Source organism: Aquarana catesbeiana, linkage group LG01 (assembly GCF_042186555.1).
Source record: "Aquarana catesbeiana isolate 2022-GZ linkage group LG01, ASM4218655v1, whole genome shotgun sequence".
Taxonomy (NCBI): domain Eukaryota; kingdom Metazoa; phylum Chordata; class Amphibia; order Anura; family Ranidae; genus Aquarana; species Aquarana catesbeiana.
Genome location: NC_133324.1, coordinates 543,124,857 through 543,150,855, shown reverse-complemented (window position 1 = coordinate 543,150,855; position 25,999 = coordinate 543,124,857). Strand labels below are relative to the sequence as shown.

At 43.3% G+C, this 25,999-nt stretch overlaps 1 protein-coding gene across 2 annotated transcripts in view; it reads left to right on the top strand.

Moving 5' to 3' along the window:
• Positions 1-25,999, top strand: part of LOC141105239 (scaffold attachment factor B2-like) — a 140,517-nt gene that overhangs the window by 31,975 nt on the left and 82,543 nt on the right. For both annotated transcript variants that reach the window (XM_073595136.1, XM_073595129.1), the window contains exons 2-6: positions 1,954-2,035; positions 13,937-13,998; positions 16,246-16,273; positions 17,372-17,837; positions 18,102-18,148. In XM_073595136.1, coding sequence (XP_073451237.1) covers positions 1,954-2,035; positions 13,937-13,998; positions 16,246-16,273; positions 17,372-17,837; positions 18,102-18,148 — 685 coding nt within the window. The remainder of the gene's footprint in view (positions 1-1,953; positions 2,036-13,936; positions 13,999-16,245; positions 16,274-17,371; positions 17,838-18,101; positions 18,149-25,999) is intronic.

Genomic DNA, 25,999 nt, shown 5'->3' with positions numbered 1-25,999 from the left:
TATGATTGTTACTGTGCAGGGAATCGCCAGCTGAAAAAACATATCTGGATGATGCCTGTAGCTGCAGGTATCATTCAGATATCCCCACTCAAAATCCAGGACGTCATATTGGGCAGGAAGTGGTTAAACATGTGCAAAACGCAAAAAACGGCACTGGCAGCAAAAAAAGGATAAGTTCACCTTCAGGAACAGGTTACATGTTCTATCCATTTTTAGGGTGGAACATGTGACATGCTCCTGCAGCCCTCTGACAGCGGTACGGGGGAGAAGTTCCCCGGTACCAGCTGGTACTTTTTGAAAAGAACGCGACCGAGCAGGGCTCCACTTACACAGCCGAGTCATTCAGAGTCCCGTGAATGAATCGACTACCTTTACGGCTGTCGGCTTGTAGTTCTCAATGAACTACCATGGCACTGTTGAACACTGTGGTAGGTCATTAATTCTTCCTTTCGGTGTGAAACTGCTGACACTGGCAGTCTGCAGGAGTCCTGCGTTGCTCCCACGATCTGCTGATTGCTGGTGCAATGCTTTCCAGGCTCCTAACTGCAAAAAAAAGTACATTTTATTTTATTTATTTTTTTTTTTTAAAGGTGAACTTATCCTTTACCAGATTAGACACCGGAGCTTGATGTGACTGCTCAGCATGCGCTTATACTGGGCACTAGGACCAAAACGACTAATCAGTTATGAAAATAGTTATCAGCCATTTTCATACTGGATCAATCGGCCAGCCGATTAGTTAGTCTGCATGCAGAATGCATTATTTGTTTACATATCAGGAAATAGTGCAGCACACACACAGCTCAGTTAGTAAGTGCCTGAGAACTTTTGAATGTATGAGGAGCAATGCCTCATGGGCAAGAAGCGAGTGGTTCTAAAGGCAGATGTTTTTTTAACTTTGCTTTAGGGCAGGGGTCCCAAACTGGCGGCCCTCCAGCTGTTGCAAAACTACAAGTCCCATCATGCCTCTGCATGTGGAAGTCATGTTTGTAACTGTCAGCCTTGCAATGCCTCATGGGACTTGTAGTTTCGCAACAGCTGGAGGGCAGCCAGTTTGAGACCCCTGCTTCAGGGGCACTCTATACTATACTCTGTAGCTTGCTTTTGGGGCTCTCTGAAGACAGGAGGAGCCAGAAGTGTCGGTGAGGGACCCCAGAAGAGGAGAATCAGGGCTGCTCTGTGCAAAACCATTGCACAGAGAAGGTAAGTATAACATGTTTGTTTTAAAAAAAAAAATCACTTTGATCACTTATCCACTGGGCACTTAAACCCCCTTCCTAACCAGACCAATTTTCAGCTTTCAGTGCTCACATTTTGAATGACAATTACGCAGTCATGCAACACTGTACCCTATTTTTACAGCATTTGTACACACCTGCCTAAAACATTTTTATTTTACATCACAGCTGTGTGGCCTACTCATTCATCCAGCTGGTCAGAACATAAACTAAATCGGGACATAGTTTTGAGGACACCCAAGTTAGACAAAGTTACTTCAACACATCCATATAAAGCTTCAACACAAGCTAAGCTAGGAGGCCATTTACAGCAGAGTGATGCTAGCCACAAAACTCTGCCGCGTTTACTCTGTTTTATGCTATTGCTGCATTTTACTCATTCATACACTGCAGGCCATGCTGTAGAGCCCACTGTGTTTCTTAGTGTTTTTTTGCATAAAGAGTTCTCCTGGCAATCTATGCTTCTACAGAGCACTACAACATAAAAAGTATGGCTGCAACTAACAATTATTTTCATAATCGATTAGTTGGCCGATTTATTGTTTTGATCGGATAAAAACCTCAAATGTATTCTACAATATCTATTATACAGTGGTAAATATGAATGCCGATCTGTATCGTTGGGGAAGAAAAATATGTAATCCACTTCGAGAATAACAGCCAGAAGATATATATTTTGTATTTAACAGAACATTGTATTCTGATTTCTTTAAAGGCTATTGAAGAGGAGGGAGGAAACCCAGATGAAATATGTTCTGAGACTCCAAGCAAAAAGACCCCAAAACGAAGTGGAAGAGGTAATTGTGAAACCATAGCATTCCCATTGATACTCCAAGCTCTCTCTCTCTCTCTCTCTCTCTCTCTCTCTCTCTCTCTCTCTCTCTCTCTCTCTCTCTCTCTCTCTCTCTCTCTCTCTCTCTCTCTCTCTCTCTCTCTCTCTCTCTCTCTCTCTCTCTCTCTCTCTCTCTCTCTCTCTCTCTCTCATTGGCGCCTGCGCTAAAGCTGAAAGACTGCTACAGTGCAGGCTTAAAATGCTGAGAAGGCGTACATGGACGTCCTACGGGGGGCGGCAGCCAGGGCGCCCTGTGATTGGCGAGTCCTTGAGACTCGGCTGATCACAGCGGGCCCTTTACCACGTGATCGGCTGTCAGCCAATGACAGCTGATCGTAGATGGGAAATCGGGGTGGGGGGGGGGAGAGCCAAAGCGTGGTTTATCTGTCAGGGAGGCCAGTACCTCCAACAGACTTATGGGCACACAAGTTTGTTTTAGCCTAGATAGACATCGTTGCCGTAAAAACTAGAGAGCGTAAGGTGCGGAAAAATGCTATAGGGATATTGGTGTGGCTCAAAATAAATCTAATAATTTTAGATATGTCCATCTTTAGAATATTTATACAGCCAAACCAGGGAATTTTTAAGTCATGCGAAGACTCTAGTGATCTCCTAATTTTTATCAGTAAAGGGCTGTAGTTAAGGGAGTAAAGATACTGTAAACGATTTGGAATCTGTGCCTAAAAATATTTAATTGATTTTGCTTGCCAGTGAAAGGGGAAGGTGTTTTTTGAAGAGTAGCCAAAACCTGTTTGGGAAGTGCGAAATTCAAGGCTTCCGTGTTAGATCTTTTTAATTTAAAGTTGCTAAAAGTGCCAAATCTGTGAAGTTCCTGTAAAAAGGAGGATACTAATGTGAGGTTAAGCAACAGAGTAACAAGTCATCTGCACATAGGGATAATTTGCAATGATCTGTTGTAAAGAGAGGTGGAGAAACGTCCAGTTAACCCTATCAAATGCCTTTTCGGCATCACAAGCCAAAAGGCAGGTTGAAATGGGACGCTGATGGGCATATTAAATGAGATGGAGGGTTTTGGTCGTATTGTCCCTCGCTTTTCGACCTGGGACAAAGCTGACCTGATCCCTATGTATCAAAGCTGGTAAGTGTGGTTATGTGGTTTGCAACTATCTTTGAGAATAGCTTGAGGTCCACATTTGAGAGAGCTAGGTCTGTAATTCCCACAGCTGGCGTGATCCTTCCCTAGTTTGGATATAACCGCGGTCTGTGCTTGCCGCAACGATGAAGAAATAGTGTGGGAATTATCAATTGCTTCAAAAGCTTTTGCCTTTATTGGAACTGAGAGGGACAAAGTTTTTATAAAAGCTGGAGGAAGGGGGGCCCATCTGGGCCAGGACTCTTCCCATTTTCAAGGTCTTTAATGACCTGTAAACATTCCGTAGATTGAATCGGATCTTCTAGGTCCTCTGCATCGTCTTCCGGAATGGTAGGTAAGGCTGTTTCCTGAATATAAGTGGGCATATCCAATATTCCTAGATTGGGAATTGTAAATGGAGCTCAATGGGAAGGGTAAATTCTATAAAGAGGCATAGAAATGCCTAAACTTCAAAATGATTTCTTAGCTCTTATGTATTTTGTTATTAGAAGACGTGATAAAGTAAGGAATAGAATGTCTGTCTTGTCTCGGGTGTATGATACCCGATAAATGTTTACCACATTTATTAGCTTGTGTATTGTGTATATCTCTCATCTTATCCCTTGCTAAAAGAGAGCAGTCCGCAAATGGGCAAAGGAGGTCTTGACGTGCATTTGAAAGTTTAATTTTTCATGTGCGTTTTTATGCGTGGATTCGAGCGACGAGATTGGATAGTAGGCGTTTAATTTGCGTTTTGTGGTTTAATCTGGAGCCTTGTTGGATAAAATTGCCCTGTAGAACACTTTTTAGTGCTTCCCATTTAGTCATAGGGTGTGCCTGGTCATTGGCATGATCTCGGACAAAGTCTTTCTCCATATCTTGAGATGTGGAATTTGAGCTACGTCAGTCAAAAGATTATCATTCAGACGCCAAGTCTGAGTACGAGGAGATTTAGGGAAGTGACCGATAAATGTACAGGGGCGTGGTCGGACCATAACCCAAGACCAATCGAGGATGTCGGGTTGGCGTCTAGAAGGGATTTTGAGATATTAAGATGTAATCAATCCTACTATAAGAAGCGTGGGCTGCTGAGAAAAATGTGTGGTCTCTCTGTAGGGTGTAACGCTCGCCATACAGCCATCAGGGTCAATTGTGTGAGAACGAATTTGTCAGTGTTGATGGAGTGAAAGATGACTTTGCCCGTAAAAGAGTCCAATCTCGGAATTAATGGCACATTGAGATCACCCTCTAGGATTAAATTGGCGGTACCAGAAGACTCCAGACGGGCTGTCAGACGAGAGGAACCATAGCTGCTCCTGGTTGGGACAGCCACTGTGAACACTGTTTTGCATATGTCTCAACTTTAAGAATATATAGCGACCTGAGGGGTCTGTGTATGAGTCTAGCACCTCCTGGGTTAAATGAGCAATGGACACCACTTTGGATCTAGCCACTGGTTTAGTACTAAGGAACCAAGTGCGAAAATATTTATTTGGTAAGGAAGGAACTGTCAGAACAAAAATGCTTTTCCTGTAGTAACAGGAGTTTGTACTTTGGACTTATGAAAGTGGTAAAAGATTTGTCTCTGCTTTTTCAGGAGTATTGCATCCCCTACAATTGAGGGAGGCTATCTGTAAGACTAAGGACGACGCCATGCTGAAATGGATATGTAGTGGCAAGCTAAAGCAGATTGTGGTACACCGTGTCTAGATATAGGAGGAGAAAAGCCAGAAAGAGAATAAAGTGGAAAGGGGAGAACATAAACGGGATAAAATGGAGTCATGGATGAAACATTTGCATGTTGGGCTAAAACGATATGAATTAAAGGCAGACGACTAGGTTTAGTACCAGCACGCTGCAATGCAAAACCAGCTATGGTAGTATAATAGTCCCGAGACACCGTAGCTAAGGCCAAAATGAAAAGGGACATGGTACAACCACTCCAGCTAGTGGCCTGGTTAGGAAGTTTTTGAAGCTTGCTAAATACAACTATAGAGCAATACATATATATATTAGAGCTGAGAAAAGCTCTGCATACTCTGGGAAACGTTGGAAGCACTTAAATCAACCCAAATCACGAAGGCGAAGTGCTTTAAAAAATATTAGCCACTGGGTGCTCGCAGGCAAGTACTTTCAGGATGTCCAGCCCACGAGCGCAATGAGTTTGGTTGATTGGAGATCTCATCCCGCCAGAGATTTGGAGGTGTTGGAACGAGTGCGGTTTCCAGCCTGTGGTGAGTGGAAGGCCTGGGGTCACAGATTTCAGTGGCTGCTCAGAAATGGCAATTTGAGGAAGTTCAAAGGTCCCAAGGAAGGTTGCTAGGTCTCCAAGGGTACGGAAGGTTGCAGATTTGCCCGTATGTTTAGCAGATAGTTGGAACGGAAATCCGATGTGATACTTGATCCGTCTGGCTTGTAGTACCTCCGTCATGGGTTTGAGAGCTCTGCGCATCACCGTTTGCTTAGATAGATCAGATAATGGCATGACTGGGGTTTAGTTGAATAAGATGGTATCCTGCAAGCGAGCAGCTTGCATAATTTCAGCTTTTAACTTTGAAGAAGTGGATCCTGCATATCGCATCCCTTGGGAAGGCTGGACTATGATTGTGGAGGCCCAAGGCTCTATGTATGCGATCAATCTCTTGGCAAATACAGTAAGTGGTTTAAAATGGTAGCGGCTGCTGGAGCAAGATCTTTGGGTTCTGCCGTTTCAGGTAGATCGCTTATGCGAATATTGTTGCGGCAGCTCCGGTTTCCCTAAACTTCTTTCAGGACAGCATATGAGGGTGGCTCCTCCCACTTGCCAGGAAACACAACTTCCCTCGAACTTTAAAAGGAGGCTCCTTCCCACATGATGTGATTTTTTTTTTTTTTTGTTTCCTCTGGCAGGGAACACCTAGTTGGGGAGTCGGAAGCTCTTAGATGCTGTCCTAAGAGCCCAGGCTTCCTTCTCCACCATTTTTCCTACCTCAGAGCCTGTTCCTCCCATTCCACAGTGATGCTTGATGGGCTCCTTCTCCCTCTTTGAGTGCTCGGGGGGGTGGCGATTCTGCTTTATGCCCTGTACACATGACCGGTTTTGCCGTCAGAATAAACTCTGAAGGTTTTTACAACGGAGTTCCGACGGAATTCCGCTCAAGCTGTCTTGCATACACACGGTCACACCAAATTCCAACCATCCAGAACACGGTGACGTACAACAGGCCTAGAAGACAGAAGTTCAGTAGCCAATAGCTTCCGTCTCCTACTTGCTTCAGAGCGTGCGTTGTTTTTGGCGCATCGGAACAGCATACAGACTAGCGGTTTTTCCGATAGTAATTTGTTCCGTCGGAAAAATATAGAACGTGTTCTCTACGTCCGATGGGGCATACACATGGTCAGAATATACACTGTCGGAAATTTCGCTTGTGTGTACACGGCATAAGGGGATGCCGCTCCTAGGCGGCGAGGCTGGCGGCAGACATAGTGTGTGTGTGTTCCCTGCCCACCTCTGAAATGCCGCCCTCATCTTGGGACTGGCAGTCAGAGACATCGTCCGCTGGAAGTGGGGTATCCGGAAGGCGGCGGCGCCATTTCTGCCGGAAGAGCGCAGGGGGAGGAGGGAGGAATAGAGCTGGTGCACATATGCCGTTTCCGGAACGGCGCAATTGGAGTCCAGGACCGGCTTCCTAGCCACAGATGACGCTGCGGCAACAAGTGGCACAGGCACCAGCAAGGCCCATGTAAGGGGCAGGTGTGTGTGTGTAGTGCCCTATTTACTTTGGGGTCTCTATCTCTCGCTGGCCTCCCCCCCTCACTGTGCACCTGTGGTGAGCATATTGGAAGGGTTCAGGTTGACTCTGACCCGGTGCCCTTCATGCAAAGCGAAACTACCTGAAGACTGGAGGAAGACACTATGTCAAATATGTATTAAGACTCTAGTTAAAGAGGAAGCTTCTTCCGCATGCAGCGATTTGATTGCATCAGTTAAAGAACTGGATGCCACCATTCAAACATTTCGCTTTTCACTGGCAAATTGGCAGCCATCTACCTCACAATCCTCTCAGGGCTCACTATTAGCCCTGGCAGGTGAGGCTGAAGTAGGTCCTCATACCCAAGAGAGACATTCCCCCTCTCATTCTAAGGAATCCGATGAGGAGGTAGGAATGGAAAATACGCCTTCTAAATACAAACTATCTTTAGAACCAGTAGATGGCCGGTTAAAGGCAATTTATTCTACTTTGGGCTTAGAAGAGAGAAAAGAATTCTCTGCATGACAGGATGTATGCAGGTCTCGTTGAGCTAAAAATCTTTTACAGCACACTCAGTAATTTCTGAGGCCATTAAGAAGGAAAGGGCAGATCCAGAAAGAAAGCCTTTTTTTCCCTAAGGTCCATAAGTCGTTTTCCATTTGAAGACCCAGCGGCTCTTTGGAATAAAGTTCCAAAACTCATTGCAGCTTTCTCCCAGGTTTCAAGGTCAACTGACCTAGCATTCGAGGATATGGGGGTATTAAGAGATCCCATGGACAAAAGGATGGATCAACAACTTAAAAGGGCTTGGCAGTCCATCATGGGCAATCTCAAACCAGCCATGGCGACTACTTGTGTCCAGAAATATGAAATATTGGGCAAATCAGCTTTAAGGCCCATATTATAGCAAATTCACCCAAGCAAGAAATTCTTGATTTATTTGTCGGCGGCTGTAGATTATATTTCAAATGCATCAGCAGAGTCTATAAGAATGACAGCAAGATCGGAAGCCCTAACTAATGGCCAGGAGGGTGCTGTGGTTGAAGACGTGGCTGGGGGAAGCAGCATTCAAAAGCAAACTTTGTGGTGTTCCGTTCATGGGAGATTTATTATTTGGGCCTGATTTAGATTCACTCCTAGATAGGATGGCAGATAAAAAGAAGTCTTCGCCTGTCAAAGAAAAAGCTACTAGTTTAAGTGGCTTTTTCGATCTCAAAGGGCTCAGGAACAAAGTAGCAAACCCCAGGAGAGGAGAAGAAATTGGTAATTGCAGAAGGGAAAAGGCAAAGGAAATGTCCTTTTTCCATCCTCCTGCGTCAACCAGCAAAACGCAATGACTCTTCACTGCCAGTTTGGGGAAGGTTTAAGAATTTCCTCCCTCGTTGGGCCAGTGTGACAAAAAAACAAAATATTCAGAGTATGCTATCCCATGGTTTCAAAATAGTTTTCGGCTCTTTCCCCAGAAAGGATACTTTGTAACAAATTTTCCAAGGGAAACAACAAAAGCCCTAGTTATGACGAACCTGTTAAAAGGATCTGATGCATCAAAAGGGTTGCAACTCTTATCTCCAGAGGAATGTTATCGGGGATTCTATACCCATATATTCCTGATTTAAAAAAAAGCCATCCGGAAATTTTTTTGATTCTCAACTTGAAACCATTGAACAGATCAGTCCTATACTAAAGGTTTCGTATGGACTAGATCTTCACGATCAGGAATCTGCTGACCAACAATACCTACATATTCCTATATCCCCTCAGTCCCAAAAGTTCCTAAGGACGGTGGTCAATATGGGGAAGGAGATGCTGCATCTGCAATTCAAGGCCCTTCCTTTCGGCCTTTCATCTGCCCTGCAAATTTTTACAAAAGTTATGGCGCAAGCCTTCACTCCTCTTCGCGTTCAGGTGATTGCAGTAATCCTGTATCTGGACGACCTCTTCTTTGCCCCTTCTAGGGAGAAATTGTAAGAAGACCTGGGCAAGGCCCGAGGTCATTTGGTATCCCTGGGTTGATTAGTGAACGTTCAAAAATCAAACTTCAATCCAGCTCAGTAAGTACAATTTCTGGGCTATCAAATTCAATAGCTCAAAGAATTTTCCTTCCGGAAGAGAAAAGAATCAAGGCCCGGAATGTAGTAGCTATGCTACAAATTGGGAGATGTCGTCAGAAGGGTTATGTCGACCCTGGGAACTTTAATCTCAACTATGCCAGCCATGCAATGGGCAAGGCTACATTTCAGGTCACTCCAGAGGTTCCTTCTAAAGGTATGGAACTACAGGCCGGAAACTCTAGACACAAGAGTAAAGATCCCCATCAGGGTCAAAAGAACACTTTGGTGGGGGAATCAGTCAGTTTTGTCAAAAGGCCTACTTTGGTCATTCACGATCTAAAAAATTGTGACAGACGTCAGTTTGTGGGATGGGCGAGTCCCACCTGGATCAGGATTTGGCACAGGGAGTATGATACCGAAGCAGTAAAGTCCTCAAATTGGAGGGAGCTAAAAGCAGTCACCTTAGCATTGGCTGCCTTCTCTCCAAACCTCCTAGGATTCCATGTCCAGATTCTATCGGACAACGCCACTACTGTAGCCTATCTGAACACAGGGAGGCGCGAGAAGCAGAGCTCTTCAGTTGCTGTCAGCAAAAATTCTGGAGTGGGCGGAAAACAATTTGCTGTCCTTGTCAGCAGTCCATTTCAAAGGCACACTAAACGAAGTGGCAGATTTTTTTTTGAGCAGGCAGAAAATTCAGCAGGCAGAGTGGAACTTGAATACAAAGATTTTTACATTGATCACCAGGACCCTTGGAATTTTCACCTGGGGTACGCCTTTCCCCCATTCCAGCTAATTCCGGTAGTATTGAGAAAAATAAAGAAGGAAAGGGTGTCAGTAATCCTGATTTACACCATTCTGGCCAAAGAGCTTGGTTTTCCACCATTCTGCAAATGGCAGTCAAACCATTTTGGCAGCTTCCTCTCAGACAGGATTTGCTTCTACAGGGTCCAATGCATTACCCGGATGTAGCCAGGGTAAGCCTCACTGCCTGGTATCTGGGGAGCAGCTGTTAAGGGACAAGAGTTTGTCAGAACCTTTTAATAACCACTTTACTTTCCAGTAGGAATAAAGTAACTAGAACTATTTACACCAAGGTTTGGAAGGTCTACAATTCTTCGTGTCGTTCAGCAAATAGAACTCTGGAAGGCATTGTCTCAGTATTGGAATTCTTGCAAAATGGTGCAGACAAGGGTCTTGCAGTCAACACTCACAGTGCAAGTGGCCGCATTGGGTTTTCCTGGAGAGACCAATTTCTTCGGAATCTTTGGTCACAAGATCTTTTTTTAAGGCACTTACCAGATCTAGACCAGCTAAGCATTTTCCCAAATGGGATCTGTCGGTGGTTCTGCAAGCCCTCACAAAGGAACCCCTTGAACCACTACAAGCTATTTATAGAATTTGACTTTCAAGACTGTGTATTTCTAGTTGCAATCAAATCTGCAAGAAGAATCGGTGAACTGCCCTTACTATCGGTTAAAGAACCTTTTTTGTCCATTTTACCCAGATAGGATTGTACTTAAAACAGATCGGGGGTTTTTGCCAAAAGTAGTGACAGTTCAGAACCAGTCGTAGGAGATCATCCTACCAACCTTTTGCTCAAACCCTTCGGTGGGGGGGAGTCAGTTTCACAACTTGGATGTGGGAAGAACCCTATTACATTACCTGGAAGCTTTTAGGTCCTCGGACTCTGTTCTCTTTTCTGGAAACAAAAAGGGCCACCAGGCATCAAAGGGGCCAATTGCTAGATGACTTAAATCGGCTATTTTGGTAGCCTACTCTCAGATGGCACTATCTCCCCCCGCTGGGAATTCGAGCACACTACAGGGGCTCTAGCCACTACATGGGTAGAAAAAGCTGGTACCACCCCAGATCAAATTTGTAAGGCGGCTACGTGGTCAAGTTAATGTTTGACTGGAGCTTCTGTCAGCAGGTGATCAGGTTTGTGGCAGTAAGGTCCTGCAGGCTGTGGTCCCTCCCTAGTTGGTAAGTCGCGTTATTCCTCAGTTGCTGTCCTGAAAGACGTTTAGGGAAAATTCAAGTTAAACTTACTGGTAACTTGTTTTCTAGGAGTCTTTTTAGGACAGCAACCACCTGCCCTATTTTTTTATGCTGTGTCTAACCATATTATGTGTTCCAGCCTGGGCCGGAGGTTCTCTACTGGCAACATGTAGGAAGGAGCCTCCTTTTTAAAGTTCTGTGGAAGTTGTGTTTCCTGTTGGCAAGTGGGAGGAGCCACTCTCTCAGGTGCTATCCTGAAAAGACTCCTGGAAAACAAATTACCGGCAAGTCTAACTTGATTTTTTATTTTTTTTTCCTGATCTTCCAAGTTTTAATAAAGATGTTGGATCTGGGTAGTGTGCTCTTGCAAAATGGCGTCATGGTCATTTAACTTGATCACCGTGTCCTCAATTGTAAAGGAAATGTTTATGGGGAACTGTGTCAAAGTAGGGTTGGCATGGACCATAGGGTGAGTACATGGCTTAAAAACTGGCTACAAGGGCGAGTTCAGAGGGTGGTGATAAATGGGGAGTACTCGGAATGGTCAGGGTTCTGTGCTGGGACCAAAGCTATTTAATTTGTTCATAAACGACCTGGAGGATGGGGTAAACAGTTCAATCTCTGTATTTGCAGATGATACTAAGCTAAGCAGGGCAATAACTTCCCTGCAGGATGTGGAAACCTTGCAAGAAGATCTGGACAAATTAATGTGGTGGGCAGCTACACGGCAAATGATTAACCACTTCAGCCCTGGAAGATTTGGCTTCTGAATGACAGGGCCAATTTTTGCGATTCGGCACTGCGCCGATTTAACTGACAATTGCGCAGTCGTGCGACGCTGCGTCTAAACGAAATTGAGGTCCTTTTTTTTTTCCCACAAACAGAACTTTCTTTTGGTGGTATTTGATCGCCTCTGCTGTTCTTATTTTTTGCGCTATAAACAAAAAACGACAGTTTTGAAAAAAACAATATTTTGTGCCTTTTGCTATAATACCCCCTTTACTTTTTAAAAAAAAAAAAAAATTTCTCAGTTTTTAGGCCGTTATGTAATCTTCTACATATTTTTGTCAAAATTTGCAATAAGCGTATATTGGTTTGCGCAAAAGTTTTACAGTGTCTACAAAATAGGGGATAGATTTATAGCATTTTATTATATATATAATTTCTTTTATATACTAGTAATGGCGGCGATCACTTTTTTTTTTTTTTTTAATTGGGACTGCGACATTATGCCGGGCACATCGGACAATTTTGACACATTTTTGGGACCATTGGCATGTATACATCGATCAGTGCTATAAAAATGCCATGATTACTGTAAAAATGTCACTGGCAGGGAAGGGGTTAACACTAGGGGGCGATCAAGGGGATAACTGTGTTCCCTGGGAGGGGGAGGGGACTGACTAGAGGAAGTGACGGATCGTGGCTCCTAGCTAATAGGAACACACGATCGGTCACTCCTCTCAGAACAGATAAGTATGTGTTTGCACACTCTCGTGCTCGCGATCACTCGTGGCCGGCGGTAATTGCAACCGTCAGCCAAGAGCATCAGAACTCCCGCTGTGCGCCTGCTACCCCAATTCCACGAATAGATGTATAGCTACGACAGTTCATGGGATCGTGCCCACCTGCCGCAGTATAATGATGGCGGCTGGTCGGCAAGCGTTTAATGTGGAAAATTGTAAAATAACGCATTTAGGTGGCAAAAATATGAATGCAATATACTCACTGGGGGGAGAACCTCTGGGGGGAAGCAAGGATGGAGAAGGACCTGGGGGGGCGGGGGTCCTAGTAGATGATGGGTTCAGCAATGGCATGCAATGCCAAGCTGCTGCTATCAAAGCAAACAGAATATTGGCCTGCATTAAAAAGGGGGATTAACTTGAGAGATAAAGCGATAGATCTCCCACTCTACAAGGCTCTGGTCCAGCCTCACCTGGATTATGCTGTCCTGTTCTGGGCACCAGTCTTCAGGAAGGATGTACTGGAAATGGAGCGAGTATAGAGAAGGGCAACAAAGCTAATAAAGAGACTGGAGGTTATTCGTTATGAAGAAAGGTTGCGAGCACTGAACTTATTCTCTCTGGAGAAGAGACGCTCGTGGGAGCATATGATTTCAATTTACAAATACCGTACTGGTGACTCCACAAAAGGGATAAAACTTTTCCACAGAAGGGAGTTTTAATAAGACACGTGGCCACTCAGAAGAAAATAAGTTTCTTTACTGGAAGAGCGGCAAGGATGTGGAATTCACTTTTTTTGAAACTATTAGATAAGCACCTGAACGACCACAACATACAGGTGTACAATGTAATACTGACATATAATCGCACATATAGTAGTTGAGGTTGAAAAAAAGACAAGTCCATCAAGTCCAAACTATGTAACTATTTGCTCTACCTCCTCTATGTGGAGGTCTGTGAGCTCCTGTTTGTAAGAGCGCTCCAGCCTGTTTACATAGACCTCTATATCTTGGTGGATTGGAAGCGCTTTAGTATGATTCCATGTTCCATTCCTCCCTGGGACACTGAGGGATGACTCCTGGAGCGGATAGAACCGAGTTCTGGAGCAATCGGGTGCTCTGCCAGTGTGAAGGCGGTAGGGTGTCGGAGGAGCAGTAAGAAGCTCGGTCATAGAGGTAGCTGAAGGAGATCACGTCCTATTTTGACATGCACTAGGCCACCCCCCACCCCCCCCCCCCCCACATCTTTAATTTTAACAGTACACATCCTATTGAGTTACACGTAGTGCAACTAAACTTAATAGTAGGCTTATGGTGTTCCTTTTAAAATCTCTGCCTCATTTTGCCTTTTGAACAGTCTATGCCTCAAATTGTATTAAAATATTGTTAAGCTGTATTTTGATAGTCAGTTTTTCTTCTTTTTCCATCTTTAGCACAGACAACTTGCATTTTATTGAACACCTAACATTAAGTGCAGTTGTAAGGAATCAAGTCATTTTTATGCCATATTTTGTTTTGTTTGGAGTAGTTCGAAAACAAGAGGAGGAAGCTGAAGATAATGGCTTAGAAGAAGATTCAGGAGATAGCCAGGTAGTACATCTTGAATGTGGATAGATGTGTTGCTACAAAATAGTTGAAATGTGTTTTCTGCTTTACGTGTAGTTTTATGCAATTTCCTCTTCATATTCAAAATAAACACCTGAGTGTTCTAATTGCTTCAGATTTCTTTTTATTTCTTTTTTTATTTTATTTACATTCCTCAATTGATGGAGTTCCTGAGAGCTGTTGTGGGATCCCATATTTGTCCTAATAGTTGCTGGTACATCTTTGTACAAGCTGAAACCTGGGGGGGGGGGCGCGCTTTTGTAAGGGGTAGGAATTTTATTTCCACTTCCGCAGTCATATATAGGAAAACCCCACTGTTCCATTTACACATCATAGTCAGCAAGCCACTGACAGAGGGATTCATTGAGTTCCCCCCACTAACATACTATGCAGAATACCAGTCTCTAGATCTTTTAACCCTTTGTTAAGACCAACAATGTTAAACTCTAGTTTACAATTGAGATCTGCCAGTACAGCACAGACAGGGTTAATTATAGTGCGTTATGTTACATTATGTTAACTTCCATCCTTTGCATAACAGAGCAAGCATTTCATTTTGCAAGGTTCTGAAATAAGTAATATTTTAAGCAGCAATTTTTATTTTTTTTGATGCAATGTTAAGTGAGAACCTGTAACAAATGTAAGGCCTCATGCACACATGAGCTCTAAAGCACTGCTTTTTCAGGCGCTTTTTTTTATATTTCTGACTCCAACTGTCCCTTGGAGTCATTGCATAGTAGCCCATTATGTGACACTTACCTGCAGGAGAAGCCCGCGATGTCCCCGTCTTCCTTGCTAGTAGCAAGCGTCCATTCTTCACCCCTCTTCCTTCCAGGGCCGCAAACTCCGGGTCTGTGACTGGCCGGAGTCGCACTTAATGGCATGACCCGAGCTAGAAACTGCACAGCGTGCCCTTTCTAACTCTGGCGCATGAACAGAAGAAATCGCCCTACGGCGATTTGCAAATATCTCCTAGACCGTGCAGGTCTGGGAGATATTTCAAGCATCTACAGGTAAGCATTTATCTAGGCTTACCGGTAGGTTAAAGCGGTTGTAAAGGGTTTACAACTACTTTTAATGCATTCTATTAATGCCCAGAATTCTGGCCAATCTAATATATTAATGCCATGCGCACAATAATGCTAGGCGTGTTCCCACGTTAATGCATTCTAATGCCCAGAATTCTGGCCAATCTAATATATGAAAGCCAGATGCGGGACCGTGCATGTATGCAATTGCAAAAATGTGGCTTTTTACAGCTGCTAAACTCTTGTAGGAGAAAAAAGTGTCAATACATTGCGCATTAATTAAGCCTTAAGCAGGTGTTATCCTAGTTTTTCTGCAAATTGGAAATGTGCAAAATAAAAAAGTCTAGTTCCACTTTGTGAGCCAAGCATGTCAATGTAAGGGTCTACAACCACTTTAAAGTAGATTTCCAGTCTAACATTAACTAGTCTTAAAAATGTTCCCTCCCCATCCTGCTTCCTATGCCATCTAATCTGAATAAAGATGTGTCCAGACACATCCACTTTAGTCCAGTCATGGTCCTCGTTTCTGTCTCTTCTGTGTCAGTGAATGCTGCAAAGGAAAGGAGGGAGCACCAACAATAGATGGAACAAGGGAACCTATGAGTGATGTCATGGCTCCTGGCATTCCCAGCTTCTATTGAGTGCTTTGTCTTCTCCCCTGCATTTGCCACTCTAACACTGGATCGTGTGACTGAATAACTGGTTATTGTTGGGCTGAAATTCTACGTTAGAGTTTTATCAAGGACATTGTACAAAACAATAGTAAGATCTCGTCTAGTATATTCTGTTCATTTTTGGGCACCAGTTCACAAAAATTACATTGGAGAACCCGGATAAAGTCTTTAATAAGGCACGGTGAGGACTTCAACCATGAAGAGTTCCCTTAAACTGAATGTATTTACCCTTAAGAGGCAGTTAAGGGTATAAATACATAAATGTTTGCATCAACACCCCCCCCCATTGAAATGCGAATAATTTGGGCTTCTGCCTGGGGTTATGGTCCGCACTGACAGTAGTAATAAACTACTTTTTTTTGTACACGCACAATATGTTCTTGAAGTTTAATTATACAAGATGACCTTGTCAAGTTAATAAGTAGCAAATATATCAATATCTTTGGCCACCTTTTTGACAAACTGTTTCATATTCTGATGCTAGACTAAGCAAGATAAAAATTCTAACTTATTTTTATCTTTGTTAACAGGAAAATGAAGAGACAAGTTTGGAGCAAGGTACTATCTAATATTACACCCATATCCTACAGTTCATGGTAGGGTTCCTCACAAGTAGAGTGGACTTGTACTCAAATGTTAACATTTTAACAGCCTTGCTGGCATGTAATGAAAGTGACTTCAAATGGCAGTTCTAGAGAAAATGCTGTTACAAAACCACAAGCCTAGATATTTGGCAATGTTATCTGTGCTGAAGGCAAGTTTTTTAATTATTAGGTCCTCACCAACAGCAGTGATCAGATACATAGGCTTTGGCTTTTATGTTTAGCCCTGGGAAAAGAGCAGTGTTTTCTTTTAGAAAAACAAATATTTCAAGCCTTCTGTTTCTATGTATTCATCTCTGAAAATCTAACCTTTGGCATAAGTCCACTTTAATGTGCCTGCAGTTCGGTTGAGGCATGGGCCACAGAGATTGGAAATGTAAATTGCCAGATCTGTGAAATTCATCTTGATTACTTATATTAACTATAGTAATTTTTAAGTAAAGTAACCTTTGGACTTCATAGATCTGGAGATTAAAGGTGTATTAAGCTTTTAGTTAACCGAACTGCGTTACAGTTGCAATGACAGTCAGATCAGTGGCTACATGAAGATAGAGGTAAATGACGAACAAGCGTTCTTCTGTCTTGGGATTAAGCTTTTATTTGCTTCATTTCTTGCATTTTGGATGTTTGGAAGATCACTAAATGCTGAAAATGGATTTCACAAACAAAAATGGACTTTCTCTGCAATTGGAACATTTCTCGAAATACTAAAACAAAATAATGGACAATTTCGGAGGTCTAGAAGAACACAGAACATCCACATGTCAAGTTGGGACGGAGTTCAAGATGACCAGAAGCATCTTTGGTGTTTGCAGCTTTTCTTATAGGTTTGGCCACGTTCGGTGTTAAGTTGGCGATATACTTTTAGGTTTAGTGTGCAAATATGTGAAATAAAAATCTATACATATATTTAAAAAAAAAACTTTACATAACACAATTTTCCAATCTCTGTGCCTAGTTTTCTAATTTGGCAGTCATGCCAGTTCCACGTTTGTAATTTTTGTTTTTTCCCTGGTCATTAAATTGTGCCGTTCTATTCCTATTAAATCTATAGAAAATGAGAAAGTGCTCGAGATATTGGGGGAAAGTGATAAATCTGACCAGCTTAAAGAAGAGGCTCCAGAAGTGGAGGAGTCAGTTGATCAAGATAACAGTTGCGATGAATCCCAGAAGACCGAGGAAGAGGTTTTTGTCACCATTGAATCTGCTGATAACACGTTAGATTTAGATGACGAAACAAATAAAGATTGTGAAGCTGAAGAAACTATTCCTTTAGGTCCAGATGATAGGGAGTGTTTAGAACAAAGTATGATAAAGGACACGGACTCTGAAATAGCCATAGATAGCACAGGTGGTCAGAGTAGCCAAATGGAACCCATTCTTGATGATAACTTGGAAGATGAGATGAAGACGCAAGCTGAGGAGGAAGCTAAAGATGGTGAGCAAGCATTGAAGAATGAAAACACAGAAGCAGCATCTACTAAAGTATCCTCTGCAAAAGAGGACGATCAGAGAATGAGGTTTGTTTTTTTTCTCAGTATTAGACCAGATTTGTTTTTTCTTTTCAAAGGTACTTTGAAATATGGTTTTCTTTGGCATATTTTCTATAGTAAAGCCAATTAGACTTTTGAGACTTTTCCTTTCGTGTCAATTTATACTTGATTTTGTTGAAACAAAATCTACTTAACATAATTTTAATGTTTTGCATGTCTTACACAAACACTTGTGGCCAGCTGTATGGTAGGTCTTGAAAACAACTGTTGACTAGTATTCTCTCTCTTTAGTTTGACTGAAGAGGAAGCTGACGGGAGCCTCAAAACCGACGAGAAGGGTATGTGTAATGTAGCTTTTTTCCTTGACACTGAAGCGATCATTTCTAATTCCTTTTGCATAAAGTTGTCTCGTTCCTGTCTAAAGTACAGGTTTAATTTTGTAAGTGAAAAATGATAAACTATTTTAGAAAACAGTATGTTAATCATATGTATATACGATTGTTAAAGGAGAAGTACAGCCAAAGCTAGTTTGGCTGTACTTCTGTGGATCACAGGAGTGCCGTTTTGTTCTGCACTCCTATGACCCGTTTGCAGCAGACAGCGGGCTGAAGCCTGCTGTCGTTTCATGTTTAAGAGACGGTCCAGGCTCGAAGAAGATTGCGACCATATGGGCGTATCCGCCCATATGCCTGGACCGGCATCCAGCTCAGCCTCTCAGCAAGCTGCTGAGAGCCTGACATGGCTGTTCCTGACAACTCTCTAGCCCAGGGGGTGGCGTGCAGAGCGGAGAGCATGTGACAGTCGCCAGCTCTCTGCTCATGGAACCGTTAGAAACCGAGAGCTCGGTTGTCAGTGTTAGACCCGGCGGGGGACAGATGCTGCATTGGACCAATTCTTCATCCAGCTAGGCAAATATGATAAAAAAAACTTATGCTTCTTTTAAAGCTGACGTCCAGATGCATATAAAACGCCAATTAATGCTGATTTGTGATTATGAATATATCATTAAATGTGATTTTGAAATGCAGTGTAAGTACCTGAATTCACCCTGGTGGCTGCCTCTTGCATTACTCAGACTGGGAGAAGTTGACTGCTTGTGCTGCTTCTATCAGTTGTGCTCATGGCAAACAAGGGACATGCTGATAGGAAGAGAGCAGGATTATGAGTTCATCAGTCTTCCAGTTTTTCTTTCACGGTCCAATTTTATAGGCTGGGTCATGACCTGTAAAGATTAATTAAATGTAGCAGACAAAACGCTAACTCTTAGGGCTGAATGGAAAGAAATTTCAAATTTTTTGGCTGGTAAAGCAGCCCTTATATATTTGAAGAGCTGTTTGCTTGCAGTTTAGCTTTGAGCCCAGGTTCACACTGCTGAGAGTTAGAAATTGTGTGAGTTCAGCTGAACTCGCACAATTTGAAACTGGCAATGCGGTCTGACTTTGGGGGCGATTTGACAGACATCTGTGCAATTTCATGCACAGATGTCTATTCAAATCACCCCCGAAGTTGCCAAAAGTAGTACAGGAACTACTTTTGGGAATCTATACAGTACCATTGCAAGCAATAGCCGCCGATTTGGCCCAATGTGAATGTGGGCTAATATAGTTACATTTGATTTCACAAACTTCACATCCTTGAACAAAGAAAATAGTTGTTACACGTGCAAAAATTTGGACAAACCTGTTACTTGAAGTATTAGTCAAAGTTGTCATAGCAGCAGGCAGCTGAGTTTGGCAACTGGAAGATGTAAAAGATGGGAGCTAGTTTATAATGGGTTTACTTTAAAATTAGCTATCTTAAGCGTTTAGGGGTGGGGCTTTCCACTGTGGCACGGAGTGCTATGTATATACAGTAGTATGTGTGTAATGAAAAGAAAAAAAAAAAGTACTGTGCAATAGTTTCAGCCAGGTGTGAAAAAAAAAATGCTGTAAACGAAGAGTGATTTAAATGGAAGTCTTTAACCACTTAAGCCCCGGACCATTTGGCTGACCAAAGACCAGAGCACTTTTTGCGATTGGGCACTGCGTCGCTTTAACTGACAATTGTGCGAAGTTGCTCCCAAACAAAACTGACGTACTTTTGGTGGTATTTGATCACCTCCTGCGGTTTTTATTTTTTGTGCTATAAACAAAAAAAAAGTGACAATTTTGAAAAAAAAGCTATTTTTTTACTTTTTGCTATAATAAATATTCCTCAAAAAATATATTAAAAACATTTTTTTCCCCTCAGTTTAGGCCAATATGTATTCTACATATTTTTGGTAAAAAAAATCGCAATAAGCGTTTGGTTTGGGCAAATGTTATAGCGTCTACAAAATAGGGGATTTTTTTTTTACTAGTAATGGGATAGATATCTATATAGATAGATATCTATATAGATATAGATATAGATATATATAGATATAGATATAGATATAGATAGATATATATATATATATATATATATATATATATATATATATATATATATATATATATATATATATATATATATATATATATATATATATATATATATATATATATATATATAATATATCGTATTTATCAGCGTATAACACGCACTTTTTTTCCCCTTAAAATCAGGGGAAAGTCGTGGGTGCGTGTTATACGCCGATCCCCGCTATTGCTATGTGAATGTCTGCGATTGCCGCCGACATTTACATAGCGAGTAGTTTTAAATATGGTGCCGCGGAGTTCGGAGTGACTCGGCGGTGCTGAACGAGCGCCGCCGAAATCACAGAGCCGAGATACACACAGTCGAGTGTATTCGGCTCTTTCCGGCGCCGCTCACAGTCACGCCCAGTCCCGCCATTGGACCTGTGTTATGTCCATCATAGGGCGGGACTGTGGGCGCCGGAAAGAGCCGAATACACTCGACTATGTGTATCTCGGCTCTGTGATTTCGGCGGCGCTCGTTCAGCACCGCCGAGTCACTCCGAACTCCGCGGCGCCATATTTAAAACTACTCGCTATGTAAACGTCGGCGGCAATCACTACACTCGACTATGTGTATCTCGGCGGCGTTCGTTCAGTTCCGCCGGCGCCGAGTCCCTCCGAACTCCGCGGCGCCACATTTAAAATTACTAGCATGTGTATGTCGGCGGCAGGCGGTAGGCATGGACACTGGGGACAAGGCTGCACTGACAAGGCTGCACTGGGGCAAAGCTGCACTGACACTGAAAAGGCTGCCTTGATGGGCATTTTAATATAAGTTTCTTTTCCTTAAACTTCCCTCCTAAAAGTTTTTTTTCCTTAAAATTCTCTCCTAAACTTGGGGTGCGTGTTATACGCCGATAAATACGGTATATATATATCTGTGACATGGCGGACAGATCGGACACTTAGGTGCTATTTCGGGACCATTCACATTTATACAGCGATCAGTGCAATTAAAAATGCATTGATTATTGTGTGAATGTGACTGGCAGTAAAGGGATTGTAAAGGTAAGTTTTTTTTTTTTCCCACACCATGCGAGGGAGCTCGCATAAAAGTGAGTCCTTGCGGCAGGGTCGTGACACAACCACACGACGGCAAATTCAAAGGGATGTACAGGTACGCCCATCTGTGCAGCTGTGTCATTCCGCCGACGTATATGTACATGCGGCGGTCGGTAAGCGGGTAAATGAGAGAGATATAGCTATCTCTCTCCCAAAAATGAGTACACCCCTCACATTTTTGTAAATATTTTATTATTTTTTCATGTGACAACACAGAAGAAATGACACTTTGCTACAATGTAAAGTAGTGAGTGTACAGCTTGTATAACAGTGTAAATTTGCTGTCCCCTTAAAATAACAACACACAGCCATTAATGTCTAAACTGCTGGCAGCAAAAGTGAGTACACCCATAAGTGAAATTGTCCAAATTGGGCCCAATTGGCCATTTTTGCCTCGCTGGTGTCATGTGACTCGTTAGTGTTACAAGGTCTCAGGTGTGAATGGGGAGCAGGTGTGTTAAATTTGGTTTTTATCGCTCTCTCTCATACTGGTCACTGGAAGTTCAACATGGCACTTCATGGCAAAGAACTCTGAGGATCTGAAAATAATTGTTGCTCTACATAAAGATGGCCTAGGCTATAAGAAGACTGGCAAGACCCTGAAACTGAGCTGCAGCACGGTGGCCAAGACCATACAATGGTTTACCGGACAGGTTCCACTCAGAACAGGCCTCACCATGGTCGACCAAAGAAGTTGAGCGCATGTGCTCAGCGTCATATCAAGAGGTTGTCTTTGGGAAATAGAGGTATGAGTGCTGCCAGCATTGCTGTGGAGGTTGAAGGGGTGGGGGGGGGTCAGCCTGTCAGTGCTCAGACCATGCACTGCATCAAATTGGTCTGCATGGCTGTCGTCCCAGAAGGAAGCCTCTTCTAAAGATGATGCACAAAGCCTGCAAACAGTTTGCTGAAGACAAGCAGACTAAGGACATGGATTACTGGAACCATGTCCTATGGTCTGATGAGACCAAGATAAAACTTATTTGGTTCAGATGGTGTCAAGCGTGTGTGGCAGCAACCAGGTGAGGAGTACAGAGACAAGTGTGTCTTGCCTACAGTCAAGCATCGTGGTGGGAGTGTCATGGTTTGGGGCTGCATGAGTGCTGCTGGCACTGGGGAGCTACAGTTGATTGAGGGAACCATGAATGCCAACATGTACTGTGACACACTGAAGCAGAGCATGATACCCTCCCTTCGGAGACTGGGCCGCAGGGCAGTATTCCAACATAACAACGCCAAGCACACCTCTAAGATGACCACTGCCTTGCTAAAGAAGCTGAGGGTAAAGGTGATGGACTGGCCAAGCATGTCTCCTTTTTTTTTTTTTTTTTTTTTTTTTATTTTTTTTTTCTTTGGCCACTTCAGTTACCTTGATTCAGAGACATCTTTCAGATTGATGGTCATATTTGTCTCTTGTCGAGTGACATCATTGTGGCCATTCAGTCTTTTCTCTTAATTTATATTTTCAGTGTGTAAAATTTACAATTGTACAAAAATATGTCATAGTGAAAACGGGAAGACTTTTTCCCTAGGCCTTTTCCAAATTACCCAAACTAGTGAACCCCCCCCCCCGCCCCCCATCCCCCCATCCCCCCATTGACCTACGCTCATTGTTCCGATGCACACCTTGTGTCTAGCTATTATTCCTTCTCCCCTTTCTCCCTCAGCTTCGGGTCTCTGGCTATGGTGCACCATCTCTACCCCAGTAAGAGGGTGATTGCCCTCAGTACTAAGGTAGCACTGGAAAGGAGGATGGCATTGCTTGGATCCATGGGTTCCATAGTTTCGTGAACGTTTTGTAACTACCTAGCCTTATGTAAAATGTCCTTTCACTCCGTATTATGGAGTTAACCGTCCCGGCCCAGGCTTCCGGGTTTGGAGGTGTGCTTGATTGCCATGCTTGTGCAATTAATTTTCTAGCTTGAAACAAGCATCTTACTATCGCTATGGCTGTATTTCTATCCCTCAGAGCACTACTGGCATACCCCAGCACACAGATTTTGGGGTCGAGCACTAAGTTCACCCTAAACGTAGCGTTTATTTTCTTTATAATCTCAGTCCAGTACCTTGCTAGTTTTGGGCACCTCCAAACCATATGAATTAGGTCACCTGTTCCTCTGCATCTAGGGCACTCGTCGTTAGTTCTACGGCCAAACATAAACAGCCTTTTTGGTGTATAGTAAGATCTGTGTAGCAGCATCAAGTGGGAGACTTTTTGTGAAGGAGAGACCGATACCTCTGGTCCAAACTCGAGAATCCTCTCCCATTGCTCGTCCGTTATCTCCCCCACGTCGGCTGCCCATTTACCCCTTCCTCCTAATAGGCCTGCCTTCGTGTTTCCTCTCTTTATTAGTTGGGAGTATATCTCTGAGATTAAGCCTTTAGTAGTCTCTGATTTAATTATTGTTTGTAGGAGTGGGGTCCTACACCATACTGGGGGTTGCCTACTGAATTGTTTGCTAAGAGCGTGCCTGATCTGCAGGTAACTATAGAATGCCTGGTTTGGCATCCCATACTCGCGTCTTAGGTCCTCAAAGGATTTCAAAGTATCCCCTTTGTATAATTGTATCAACCGGTTTATCCCACAACTTTCCCACGATCTATTCCTATCTACAGTTGATAATTCATGCAAACACTTATTATTCCATAGTGGCGCATGTTCTGTTATTCCTTTATACCCCATTGTTTTCTTAGCTGCCTGCCAGACCCTGGTGATCAATTTAAGTGTCGGAATTTCTCCTTGTAGCGAGTCTGCCTCCAGTGCTCCCACTAGTGAACTGTGTGGATTCCCCTGTAGAATGATTTTAACATTATTATTTCCCCCTCTCTCAGTGGCACAACCTCCCAGTTGTTGTAGCTGGGCTGCCAGATAGTACATAAATGGCTGTGGGACCCCCAGTCCCCCCTCCGTGTCGGGTCGCTGCAGTTTTTGTAGGCCGATCCTGGCCTGCCCTTTTTTCCATATTAATTCCCTAAAAAGGGACTGGATCTTTTGGAACCACTTCCCACTAATCCAAACTGGGGAATTATGTAGTAGGTATAACAGTTGCGGCATCCAGACCATTTTTATCAGATTGGCTCGGCCCGCCACAGACAAAGGGAGTCTGCTCCAAATGTCACGTTTCCTCTTAAATTTTAATAAGAGGGGGATCAAGTTGTCCTTGATAAACGTACCGGGGTCCTTAGACAGCACCACGCCAAGGTATTTCATTTTCTCTGTAATCTTCAAGTGAGGCAGGCACGTTGGGGTAGTAATAGCCACTGAATCTACCGGTAGAAGCGACGACTTCTCCCAGTTGATAACTAATCCCGAAAACTTTCCAAAGTCCTCTACTAAATGCATCACTTTCTCCAACGAGGAAGTCGTGTCCCCCAGGAAAAATATGACATCATCTGCAAAAAGTGCTATTCTCTCTTCTCTCCCTTTTCTTTGGAATCCCTGTATTTCCGTGGATGATCTCACTGCTCCTGCTAATGGTTCCATAGCCAGCACAAACAACAAAGGAGATAAGGGACATCCCTGTCTTGTCCCTCTTTCGAGGGGGAAGCTTTCCGAGTATTCACCGTTTATCTTGAGCCTTGCCCTTGGCTGATTGTACAGAATTTTTAGCCAGCTGATAAATGTAGGACCAAATCCAAACCTCTCTAGCACCCTCCATAGGTATTCCCACTCTAGGCTATCGAAAGCCTTGGCAGCATCCAGAGACAATATGGCTCTGGATCCCACATTCTCTGTTGGTACCTGTAGGTTCAGGTAAGCTCTTCTGATGTTTGTACTGGTGGACCGGCCGGGGATAAATCCCGATTGGTCTGAGTGCACCAGTTTGTCTATACATTTATTTAGCCTGGATGCCAGCACTCTTGCGATGATCTTAACATCTGTGCACAGCAGTGATATCGGTCTGTATGATGAAACTTCCGATTGATCTTTCCCCTCCTTTGGGATCACTACTATATCAGCCTCTGACATTGATAAGAGCAACCTACCATCCCTGGTCGTCTGCTCTAGCACTTTTAGGAGCTCCGGGAGCAAGATCTCCCCATACTTCCTATAAATCTCCAGTGGTAGGCCATCCGGGCCCGGAGATTTCTGGCCTGACAGTTCTGCGACTGCCTTTTGTAGCTCCTCCAGAATCAGAGGGGAATCCATCTCGCTTCTATCCCTTTCCGAGAGCATGGGCAGATCTACTCCCTCCAGAAACCTATCCATCTCGTGCTGGTTCGAGCCCTGACGGGACCTATACAGGTCTCTATAAAATATGGAAAAAATTTCCAATACCTCAACTGGGTCCGATGTGATATTTCCAGCTGGTGTTTTAATTGAGGAGACGGTTGGTGAGAGTAAATTGGTCCTAGTTAAAAGGGCAAGCGTCCGACCTACCTTCTCTCCTTCCCCAAAATAATTTTGTCTCTGGAAGAGTCTCTTGTTCTCTATTCTTCTGTTGATTACCTCTTTATACTCTTGTTGTTTGTTAAGCCAAATCTCCTGTTTTTCTGGGGTTGGGTCTGATACGAATTGTGCTTCTGCTTCCATAGCTTCCCTACTGGCCCTCACCTCCCAGTCCCTTGATGTTTTTTTTGCCATTACGACCTGCTGGTGTAGTAGTCCTCTAAGATATGCTTTTAGGGTGTCCCACACCACTCCTACTGGTGCTGTACCTGAGTTAAATGTTACAAACTCTTTTAGCTTGG